The following is an 11671-nucleotide window of genomic DNA, read 5'->3' on the forward strand; positions in this document are numbered from 1 at the left end:
AACGAAGACCCAATGCCGCCAAAAATAAATAAATAAATTTATTTTTAAAATATATATGTAAAAAATAAAATAAAGGAAATTACGAGGGTAATGTGATTATTGATGTTGTAAATTTAGATTCTAAGAAAGCAAATTTTCCTTCTGTGAGGCACACCCATGATAAAAGGATAAACAGTTATCTCGGTGGGGATTATTCATGGCCAGTCATTTATCCCTGGGTAGCATTTACCTGCCTGGACATCTCTGAGCCCCCTCCTCTGTCCTCAGTGTGTGCTCAGGGAACCCAAACTCATTTTATAAAGCAGCCTCAAGGCCTTTTTGAAAGAAGGCAGGATATAAATTAAAAAGAACACAGCAGAAACTCATTCTATATCTGCCTGAGCCACACATTATATGAAAATTAGACTACCGAGAAAAGTGGGAGTCTGGGGAGAAAGCCACTGGCCTGGATGTCAGATGACCCAGGTCTGGCCCCGTCCCTCTTGCCGTGTAGCCCCCGCAGACGGGGAGTCAGTCTATATCATGGGTTTTCAATTCAGGTTTCAAGAAACCCATCAGAGAACATTTTTAATGGAACAGCTCTGCTTTATCTGTTCTACATACCAGACCTCAGCATAAGATTTCATTTGAAGACAGGGCTTTGCCGCTAAAAAAAAAATTCCGAAAAACCACTGAACTGGAAATACTAAGATCTACTCAGTGCCCTGGTGGTCTAAGATTCTAAACTCTAAGGCCAAAGCAAAATTATTTTCGATGATCTGGTTGTTAGGTTGTTTTCAAGCATGGAGAAGATCTAGAATGTTCTGCAGCCCCTGACACTTGGGGTCTTCCATCACAGTTTATTAGTATCTATTACTAACGCTAAGAAGTAAGGAAAACAAGGACCATGATGCCCAAATCGCAGCCAAGGTTGAAGCAACTTGTCAGAAACCACAAAATCAGAAGCAAAGCAGAAATGAGAACCCTGGTGTCCTAGCAACGCGGGACTCCAGGCAGAGAGACCCTGAGTCATCAGTGGGAGTCAATGGTTGTTCCCTGGGGGCCAAGGGGACATCCCGCCAGTGCATCCCTGCCACTCCAGGGCCCCGGGGAGTCGGCAGCAGGAGGCAGATAATGAGCCGCTGATTATTCAGGCTGCAGCATTATTTGCTGAGTCGGGAACAGGTACTCCCCAACAAGAAATAAAATTAAACAGGCCCTTCTGTCCGGAAGCTTTAAATACACTGCTTAGCGTGAAGCGTGCTGGGGAGGGAGGTGTAGGGTTGGCAGCAGCAAAGCTAAGTGGCAGGAGATTTATGTTCTGGGGGCCAAGGAAGAAAATACTAGCTGCACCTCTCTATTAAGCACGGAAAGAATGGTCCAAAAGCCATTTCTCTTTGGGTTTGTATTTACTTCAGAGAAGTGAGCAGTCAATCTGTTGATGAAGACACATGATGAACACCTGACTCAGGAAAGCTGTCCCTTGCTCAGCTGCTGCCCAGCTTCTCCTGGCAGCTGTCTCCTTGCTGAGCACAGGCAGCTTGGACTCCAGACTGGAAAGCAAAGCACTAGCCCAGGCAGCCCTGCCCTAGCTCGGTGTTTGCCAGCTGTCTGGATGGAATTCGGTGTTTTGCTTCCCTCCTGTTGGGCTGCCAGCTACACGGAGTAATAAATAGAGAGGATGCTACATAAACAGAGTAGGTGATAATATCAAATTGTTGACAGCAGGTAAGGGACAATATTGATGAGAAGAGACTTGCCTCTTTAACTAGAGCAGAAACAGAGCTTTTGTGACGTAGTTAGCACCAACTCCCACCCCAGGAGGCCAGAAGCCCATCACCTCCCACCTTGGAGCAAGAAGATACCTACTGCTTAGAACGGTCACTGCCCAGGTTCTGTGGTGGGAGGTGGTCCACGACTGGCTTGGGCCGCAGGGTCAGGTCAGGGGAGCCGGGCAATGGGTGTCTGAGGTTCTGTGCTGGCACCTGGATTGGAACCTAGAGAGGAAGGGAGTCACAGGTCGAGGGCCCAGGACAGGCTCCCTCGCTTTACGTGAGCAGCTCCTACAACCCGTCCCTCCTCCAAGAGTGGGAATGACAGCTCCTGGAACGATCAGGTCCTGGTAGCGGCTTTTTCTCTCCCGGTCTCCGTGCTCCTTCCCTGCTCCCCTTCCGTTAACACTCAGCCTCCCCACTTCCAGACACACAGGATCTGACAGACTAGTTCTCCCTGCTCAGGGTCGGAAAGCCTCCTAATGACTGAGGTGTAAGACGTCCAGGTAGAGAAGCTGGAACTGAAGGGACCCTGTGAGTTGGGGGTGGGGCATTTCTTTCAATATTCTACCAGCTCCAAGTCTTACCTCCTCAGCCAGGCCTTCGTCCTGGTCCTCTGTGGGCTGCTCCCTTTCTGAAGAGCTCCCGTCCACGACCTTCTCCACCTGGGCCTCTGTCCCCAGGCTCTCCTCTTGAAGGACTGCCGACCCTGGGCGTAGCTCTGGGGTGCAGGGAGGGCTGGGGAGGCGGGATGGCGAGGGGCAGCTGGGAAGGCTAAGGGGGAAAGGAGAGGTTTGAACGGCGGGAAGCGGGGGCGGGTGGGAAAATCAGGGAGGCAGCAGGGTCTCTGTGGCTCCAGGTCCATAAGGGGTGGATGCTTGGGTAACAAGAGGGCAGTAGCTGAGCATGGGAGAAGGAGTCAGGGATTTTCTGGTTTAGGAAACAATGACACCCGCCCCTTAAATGCACCTTCTTTTGAAGAGTAGATGCTGCTTATATAGGCTGGGGTGTGATTTACTCCTTTGACATAGACCATTCTAGGTGACAGTCAGTGTGCCGGGCAGTGAGTAGGAACCCCAAACCCCAGATGCCAGAACAGAAGTGAGGAGTCCTGACCCTGCAGAAGCTGGAGAAAGGATGGGGGCAGGTAGGGGCAGCAGAACTCACGGTTGATGTGGAGGGTCCACTTTGGGGGGCTGCGAGGAGTCCTGCTGCGGGGCCTGGGCTCCTGCCTCGTACGCTCGGAGCTTCTCCCTCAGGGCGGCCACCTGGAACGAAGCAGCCCAGCCCCTCAGAGCGCCGGGTGAGCACAGGAGGCAGGGGGCAGGCAGAGTGCCCTGGCCGTGCGCCGGCGGTCCCGTCCTGCCCCCGAGCCAGGCGCCCTGCCTCCAGGCCAAGCTCCCGGGGCGGCTCCTCACCTCAGCCTGGAGCTGCTGGCAGATGCTGGCGTACTGGCTGATGTGACAGTCCAGGCTGATCACGTTGCTCTTCAGCTGAGATGGGGGCACAGGGGAGGGATCTGTTTGTTCATTCAAAGCAGCTTTCGGCAACCACTTCCAGCGGCCAGACACCGCGTTAGGCACACCTCACTCACATTCCTGAGACTCACCCTCACGACTGAGGGAACAGGGAGGCCAGTGGCTCTCCTAGCACAGCAAGAGGAGAGCTTGCCTTTGAACACGAGACCCCGGCTCCCTGACCCATATGCTCTCTGCAGGCCAGGGGCTCTGCCGCAGCGGCTCCTGGAGCACCGGGGCTCCCTGGAGGAGGCGAGGGAAACCGGGCAACTCTGCTTTTATCTGTGTTATATGTTGTTTTGCCAAAAATATGGGCCTGCTGCTAAAAACAAGTCTGACAAAGATCACTGGCTGATACTAGGCCACTCCCTTCCATTGCCTCCCTCTTGAGAAGATTCTGCCTCAATCATCCCAGTGCTGTGATATTTTAAGGACGAGGACTATGTCATTTCTTCCCTCGGCCTTGCGGGAACACTTGCTCCAGGTACCAGATGAAGCCAGTGGGTCCTGTCCCCTCCTCCTCCCAGCCTGGGGGCTCTCCCGACACCCCTACACCCCCACTCCAGGGTGGTGGCCGTCCCAGCTGGCACGCACCGAGAGTTTGATCTCCTTGGCCCGGTCGGCATACTTGAGGGTGTTGTAAGTGTCCTCATAGGCCAGGCTGGAGGGGCTGACGGCAGCGATCATCACCGTACGGCAGTTGCCCCCGATGGAGTCCTTGAGTAGGCGGGTCAGCTTGCTGTCCCGGTAGGGCACGTGAGACTTGCGGCCCTGGGGACAGTGGGTGGGCGTGGAGTGAGTGTCTGGACTACACAGACCCAGGCTAGACTCGGTAGCCTTTGCTTTTTTGTGTTTGTTTGTTTTGTTTTTGATTTGTTGACCCCGCTGCTGGGCTTACAGGACCTTAGTTCTCTGACCAGGGATTGAACCCGGGCCACTGGAGTGAAAGCACCGAGTCCTAACCACTGGACCACCAGGAAATTTAGACTTGATAGGTTTTGGCCCAGGGCTGGAGGGAGGGACCCTTGGCTTGGGCACTGGGTCGCTGTCCCGGGGAGGAGCCTGGCTCCTTGCAGCTTTACCTTTGCGTCGGCTAGGGCATTGAGGACATTGATGAGGGCCAGCAGGGAGCGGTTGATGTTGGCTCCCTCCCGCAGCCGCTCCCCCTTGGCGTGGGTGCTGGACGCCCGCTCCGAGCCAGCCAGGTCAATCAGGCTCATCTTGGCCACCCGGAGGGCCTGGGTCAGACCTGGGATCCGGTCCTGCTGCTTCACAAAGATCTGGGGGCAGATGGCAGGGGTGAGGGGGCCCTGGGCACCAGGAGCTCCAGCTTCAGGCCCTGGCCTGTGACCCCTCCTCACCTGGAAGATGGCATGGGAGCGGGAGGACGTAGCGTTGACATCAGTGGGGTGCTGCGTGCGGTTACGGTTCCCCCTGGTCAGCATCCCCAGCAGCTGCTCAGCTGAGGTCGGCTACAGAGGAGATGTGCAGGAAGGGGGCTGTGGTCTCCCCAATGGGGACTTTTCCCCTAACACAAGGGCTGCTCTTCAGGACCAATGTTACCCCCTTGCTATCACCACCACTGCCCCAACAGGATCCAGGACATCCCCAAACTGCCCGGTGAGGGGATCCCGGAGGACCAGTGGGGCTGATCGTCCCATCTGAGCCCAGCCCCTTACCTGGTGGAAGGAAAGCCCTTGCACCACCACCCCCTTGTCGGGGTCCTCACGGATGGCAAGGGGCCCCTTGGGCTCCAGGAGGTCGTGGATCTGCTCATTGTACACCTGAGGAGAAAGGAAGCCAGGGAGAGACCCGAGGGAGAGGCTGGTCAGGAAGCCTCTCCCCTAGGCGCTGGGTAGAGCTGAGTTGCTGGGTGAGGGAAGCATGATGAGACACGCCGTGGTGAGTGGCACTTTGCTGGATGATGTCACATGATGAGTAGGACAGGTGGGGTCAGTTCACACGCGGTCTCTCTTGGAGCTGTGTCCACCCTCTGGGCCCCCGTCTGCCCACTCCCTACCACCCTCTCCCCGCTCCTGCTTACTCCACCCCACCCCCTCTTTAGGTGGTTGTGAGAATGAGAGATGGGGCCGCCCAGTCCTGGGGTGCAAACAGCCCTACCTCCTGGTAGCTGATGAGCACCTCGAGCCTCTTCTCCCGGCAGGCCTCGAGCCTTCTGTACAGTTCCGTGGTGGTCAGGTACATGATGCCAGGGTCCCCCTCTCTTCCCAGCATGGTGTGTGTCTTCCCGGCCCCGGTGGCCCCATAGGCAAACACTACAGAAGACAGAGTAGGGAGTCGGGTGGCGGCAGGGCCAGATCCACCTTCTCCAGGGGCTCCCCCAGTGCATTTCCATCCGGTCAGCCCTTCCCTTCTCCCCGAGCCCCTTTCCTTCCTTCCACATGCGCGGTTCCACTGCTCCCTCCCACCCACCCACATCCCCTACATTCACAGCTGTTGAGTTCTCCGTGTCCATTCCTGGTGCCCCTGTAGGCCTGTGGATTTGAGGGCAAAGGGGTCTCCACTACGGGTGGGAGCTTATCCCTTCCTCAGGGAAGCCTTCTCCAGCCTGGGTAGCTTCCTCTGTGGAAGGCCCACAATTCTTTCCCTCATATCACTTACCCTGGTTTTAAACCACACACTTGTGGGTGTGATTTTGTGATGAGTTTTCTCCCAGTTCTAGACTGTAAGCCTCACGAATACAGGAACCCTGCCTGCCTGATCTGCTATTGTATCCCGTGGCCCAGTAGAGTGGTCCCCACACAGGAGAAGAATGAATGGGGGGCCCACAGAGAACGCAAGGCCGGAGCCCTCCTCAACCAGTGCCCAGCAGAGGGGGAGACGGGCCCACCTGAGCAGTTGTAGCCCTGGAGGAAGCTGTCCAGGATGCTGTGGGTGGTGTGATGGAACACGTCCTGTTGGGTGGCCGCCTCGCCAAAGACCCGGTCAAAGACAAACGTCAGGTCTTTGCCCTTCCTCTTGGGGCCATCGTGGACGCTGCCCCATTTCAGGCCAAGGAAGCCCCCATCAGGCTCCTCAGGGTCAAACACCAGCACCTGCTCATCCACCACCTGAACCACAGGCCGCCGCTGACTCTCCAGCTCCCTCGGGGTGGGGGGCCGCACCCGCACCACGACCCGCACCATGCTGTTTTCCACCGCCATCACCATGGCAACACCTGGGCAGAGACATGATGGAGATGAGGACCAATCTGACCCAGGCCTGACCAGGTGCCCTCAGCCTAGCACTCAGGGGCCTTCTCCCACCTCCTCCTCAACAGCTCAGCTCCATTTTATACCTCAAGAGAATACTGATGCCAGCATCAATTATTGACAAATATCTTTCTCATCTGAAAGACCATCTTTGTCGTATCCAATGACTGTATTTTTTTCAGAGGCCTATTCTGGGCTTTCTATTATGTTCCACTAATCTGTCTATTCCTGTGCCAGCACCACACTGTTTCCACTCCATTCCTTTATAGTTGCTTCTTATCTAGCAAGGCAAGACACCCCTCCCAACCCCAGCTTTCTTTTTCATGATTCTCTTGGCTATTTTCAGTCATTTAGTCTATTCGACTTTAAGAACATTTTATCAATTCCATCCCCATCCCAGAACCACCCCCCCCAAAAAAAACTCTATTGGGATTACAATCGGAATTATATTAAATTTACATATTTATTTTATATTAAATGTTTTCATACAAGAATATGGCTATTACCTTTCTATTTGTTCATGTATTTTTTATATCTTCAGATAGTTTCTATAATTGTCCTTTTAATACAATTCTTAAGTACTTTATTGCTTTTATGAATGGAATACCTTCCCTATTTCCAGGTGCTAATATGGAGAAACATGATTGACTTAAAAAAATTATTTATTTATTTGGTTACGTTGGGTCTTAGTTGTGGCAGGCGGGCTCCTTACTTGGCTCCTTAACTGTGGTATGCAAACTCTTAGTTATGTCACCCATGTGGGATCTAGTTCCCGGACCAGGGATCGAATCCGGGCCCCCTGCATTGGGAGTATGGAGTCTTAACCCCTGTGCCACCAAGGAAGTCCTGAAACATGATTGATTTTTATATATTTGCCTTATACCCGCCACCCTCAAACTCTCTTATTATTATTATTATTATTATTATTATTTTTTTTTCCTTGCGTTATGCGGGCCTCTCACTGTTGTGGCCTCTCCCATTTGCGGAGCACAGGCTCCGGACGCGCAGGCTCAGCGGCCATGGCTCACGGGCCCAGCCGCTCCGCGGCATGTGGGATCCTCCCGAAACGGGGCACGAACCCGCGTCTCCTGCATCGGCAGGCGGACTCTCAAGCACTGCGCCACCAGGGAAGCCCTCTTATTATTATTATTATTATTATTTGGCTGTGCCACGAGGCTTGTGGGATCTTAGTTCCCTGACCAGGGATTTAACATGGGCCCTCAGCAGTGAAAAGTGCGTAGTCCTAACCACTGGACCACCAAGGAATTCCCTCAAACTCTCTTATTGGCTTTAAGTGCTTCTTATTAGAGCTTACTGAGTTTTCTGAGTATACAATTATGTATCAGAAAATAATTTTTTTTACTTTTTCTTCTCCATACTTATACCAAATATTTCATATGTTGTCTACTGTATTCCCTAGAACTTCCAAAACAATGTTGAATGATAATAGGCATCCCTGTATTGTTTTTTTTAATAAAATTATTTATTTATTTATTTTTGGCTGTGTTGGGTCTTTGTTGCTGCGCGTGGGCTTTCTCTAGTTGTAGAGAGCGAGGGGCTACCCTTTGCTGTGGTACGTGGGCTTCTCACTGTTGTGGCTTCTCTTGCTGTGAAGCACGGGCTCTAGGCACGTGGGCTCAGTAGTTGTGGCGCACGGGCTTAGTCGCTCCGCGGCATGTGGGATCTTCCAGGACCAGGGCTCGAACCTGTCTCCCCTGCATTGGCAGGTGGATTCTTAACCACTGGGCCACCAGGGAAGTCCCCCCCCCCCACTAATTTAAATGCCACACTTAACATAACTAAATTCTCATATAAACATGGGCTTGTTTTGTGACTCTCCATTCTGATCTACTGAAATGTCTATTCCTTTTCCCGTAACTCATTGTAATTATTGTGGTTCTATAATATATCACCTTATTGTTCTTTTTCTTGGCTATTCTTGGGCATCTTGTCTTGTGCATGATTTTAGAATCAGCTTATGAAGCTGATTCTATGAAAAATCCTGCTAAGATTTTAATTGGGATTATTTTGAATTTATAGATTAATATGAGAATTGGCATCTTTACAGTATGAAGTCTTCCCATCTAGGAATATCGTATCTCTTTTCATTATTCACAACTTTATAATCTTCAGTAAAATTTTATTGTTTTCCTCACATGAGCTTTGTACATTTCTTCATAGGTTTATTACTAGTTACTGTATAGTCTTTGTTATATTGTAAATAAGCTCTTTTTTTTTTTTTGCTTTACGCGGGCCTCCTACTGTTGTGGCCTCTCCCGTTGCGGAGCACAGGCTCTGGACACGCAGGCTCAGCGGCCACGGCTCACGGGCCCAGCCGCTCCACGGCATGGGGGATCTTCCCGGACTGGGGCCCGAACCCGTGTCCCCTGCAGCGGCAGGCGGACTCTCAACCACTGTGCCACCAGGGAAGCCCAATAAGCTCTTTTTAAAATTACATTTTCTAATTCATTTTGACAGAACATAGGAAAGCTACTGATTTCTGTATGCAGATCTTGTATCTGGCCACATTGTTGAACACCCTTATTAGTTCTAATAGACTGTCATTGATTCTCTTAGGTTTTTCCATTAAATGATGATATAGTTTGCAAACAGTAACAGTTACTTTTTATTTTTAGCTCTTCTGTATTTAGTTCCCCACCCTCCACTACCCATTAGGAATGGGTGCTAAATTTTATCAAATGCTTTTTTGGCACTCACTGAGATGATCACACAGTGTTTCTCCTTCAGTCTGTTAATGTAGAGGGTGACATGGATAGATTTCCTAATATTGCCCTGGTAGTAATCCCAAAAGCTTATTTACCTATTCTCTCTTGAATTCCCCTCAGACCTCTCTGCCCTTTCATTTCACCTTCAAGCCAGCCTACCAAAGGTACAGATGGAATTTCTGCAATGCAGGAGTCACAGATATCCTGGAAAAGTTCAGCCCAAGTCTAGGGATATGTTAACAGGGGTAAGAAACAGGGGGCTGTTCCTGGGGGATAGGAGTAGATGAATGCTTTCCTAGGAAAGATGAGGTCCCACTGATGGGTCACAATTACCAGGGTCATTCAGCAAAGAAACATGGGATTTCTACCTAAAACTCCAGCAAACAACTCATTTTTTCCTTGGGGAATGAGGCAGAATTGAGTTGACTTCAAAGTCCTGTCCTTCACCCCCAAACTTCTTAATTTCTTCCCCACACAAAACAAAGGAGAGATGTCAACCAATAATCATCTTTTTACTTGTGTGCAATTAATTCTATTCCTGTCCCAGTAATCAGCTCATCATAATAATAAACATAACAGGTAAGTGTCCACTCTCTCAGGGACTGTTCTAGGCACCTTACACGTTTCACCTCCTTTCAACCCCATCACGACCCCACGTGACAGATACTATTATTATACTCATTTTTCAATGAGAAAACTGAGACAGAGAGGGTTAAGCAACTTACCCAAGATCCCAGTGGTAGTAAGTGATGAATCCTGCTTCCAACCCGGGCAGTCTGACCATAGAGCCTGCTATACTGCCTTGGAATGATGTTATATATTACACCCTCATGATCACATTGTTGTAATAGTCCCTTATGTTTGTATAATAATTATAATCCCTTTTATGTAACTAGCATTATGTATGCTGCAAACGCTTTCAGATAAATGGACTAGACCTAATTTTCAACACTCAGAATTCCTGTCTCCCATCCTCACATCCCCACTCCCAGGGAAACTCACTTTTTTTTTGGCTGCGCCTCACAGCTTGCAGGATCCTAGTTCCCTGACCAGGGATCGAACCCCTCGGCCCTCGGGAGTGAAAGCATGGAGTCCTAACCACTGGACCGCCAGGGAATTCCCAGGAACCCCACTCTTGTGACCAGGAAAGTGAAGGCAGAGGGTACCTTGTCCCACCATCTGAGTCTACACTGTATTAGCTAAGTTGAAGCTACAGAGCAGCCTAACATTCAAAGCAGGAAGTTAAAAAGGGCACTGGCAGCGGAGTGCGCCTAACCTTTACAGTTCTCTCCTCTCCGTCTCCTGAGGGCCAGTGAGGCCGACTGTTTGCCTAATGAGATGTTTTCCTTCTTCCTGAGACAGTGCTGAGGGTGTGGGGTGGGAGGTGGGAAGCAGGTAGGGTGACACCTGGCATGGCCGCAGTTAGGACACCTGGGTCCTGGTCTCTGCTTTGCCTCTGACTGGTGGGGAGGTCTTTCCACCAGCCACACCACGTTGATGTCACATCATCTCCCTTCGAGAGCCAGAGAGAACAGCTACCAATCTGCTCCTGCCCCAGGGGGATGGGAGATTAATGAGAGAACGTGTGTCAAGTTTGCTTTGATCCTCGGTTGGAAAGAGCTTTTCAGCCCAAAGTACAAGGGAGATGATTCTTTAATAAGATCTTCAGGGTTCTGAGCCAGCCACAGTCACGTCCTGTTTCTAACCTGGGGCAGCTCATTAAAACCCGGAGGCTAGTTCGCTGCGGAGCTGAGGCTGGGAAGCCAAGATTCAGTTGTTTTCAGGGTAGCCCCCTCTGCCCATCCTCATAGGGACAGAGAGAACAAGCCCAAGATCCTCAGAAGCCCCTGGCGAAGAATTTTTGAGGACTTGAGGGGGGGGTCTGCCTGCAGACATTGGGAGCTCGGAAGGCAGGGCAAGTGCCTTGGGTGTTGTACTTTTATATAGCGGTTACTGTGGTCCCCTTCATTGCTCCTTCACAACAATCATACACTGTGTTTCTTGTCCTTAAGCTCCAAGAGAGTAGGACCCTCTTCTGATATAGTCTGTGCACCCCAGATGCCTAGGAGCCAGATCCAGCATGCAGTAGATGCTGTATAATATTTGTCCTATGAATGAATAGAGGCCAGAGAAAAGCAGTCTGAAGCCAAAAGCCTAAAAATAACTAAAATTATAGCTAACATTTATTGAGCACTTACTATGAGTCAGGCACTATGCTAAGTGCTTTACAAGTGTTTCGTTTACCTTTCACAGCAATCTCATTCTGCAGTTATTGATACATTTGTTACATCCCTACTCTACAAAGGAAACTGAGGCTCAGGAAGGAAATTGTCTCACGGATGGTAAGTAGCAAGGCCAGACCTTGACTTTGTTCTGTCATCAGAGGCGCTACTCTTCATCCTAGCCTGCTCTGCCTTCTACCTGGGCTTTTGCAGCTCTTAATCCCCCTCACCTTAGTACCCACA

The 11671-nt window shown here is 50.8% G+C and overlaps 1 protein-coding gene across 1 annotated transcript in view; it reads right to left on the reverse strand.

Annotated features, from left to right (window-relative positions):
* The window catches only part of KIF18B (kinesin family member 18B), an 11607-nt gene extending 5169 nt beyond the window's left edge, over positions 1 to 6438 (reverse strand). The window contains exons 1-10 of the mRNA XM_007455133.1: positions 6120 to 6438; positions 5390 to 5544; positions 4948 to 5052; positions 4630 to 4740; positions 4351 to 4548; positions 3863 to 4039; positions 3170 to 3244; positions 2919 to 3019; positions 2339 to 2525; positions 1849 to 1976 (exon numbers count right to left, since the gene is read on the reverse strand). Coding sequence (XP_007455195.1) covers positions 1849 to 1976; positions 2339 to 2525; positions 2919 to 3019; positions 3170 to 3244; positions 3863 to 4039; positions 4351 to 4548; positions 4630 to 4740; positions 4948 to 5052; positions 5390 to 5544; positions 6120 to 6438 — 1556 coding nt within the window. The remainder of the gene's footprint in view (positions 1 to 1848; positions 1977 to 2338; positions 2526 to 2918; positions 3020 to 3169; positions 3245 to 3862; positions 4040 to 4350; positions 4549 to 4629; positions 4741 to 4947; positions 5053 to 5389; positions 5545 to 6119) is intronic.
* Positions 6439 to 11671: the final 5233 nt, after the last annotated feature.

Source organism: Lipotes vexillifer, unplaced genomic scaffold (assembly GCF_000442215.2).
Source record: "Lipotes vexillifer unplaced genomic scaffold, Lipotes_vexillifer_v1.1 scaffold1639, whole genome shotgun sequence".
Taxonomy (NCBI): domain Eukaryota; kingdom Metazoa; phylum Chordata; class Mammalia; order Artiodactyla; family Lipotidae; genus Lipotes; species Lipotes vexillifer.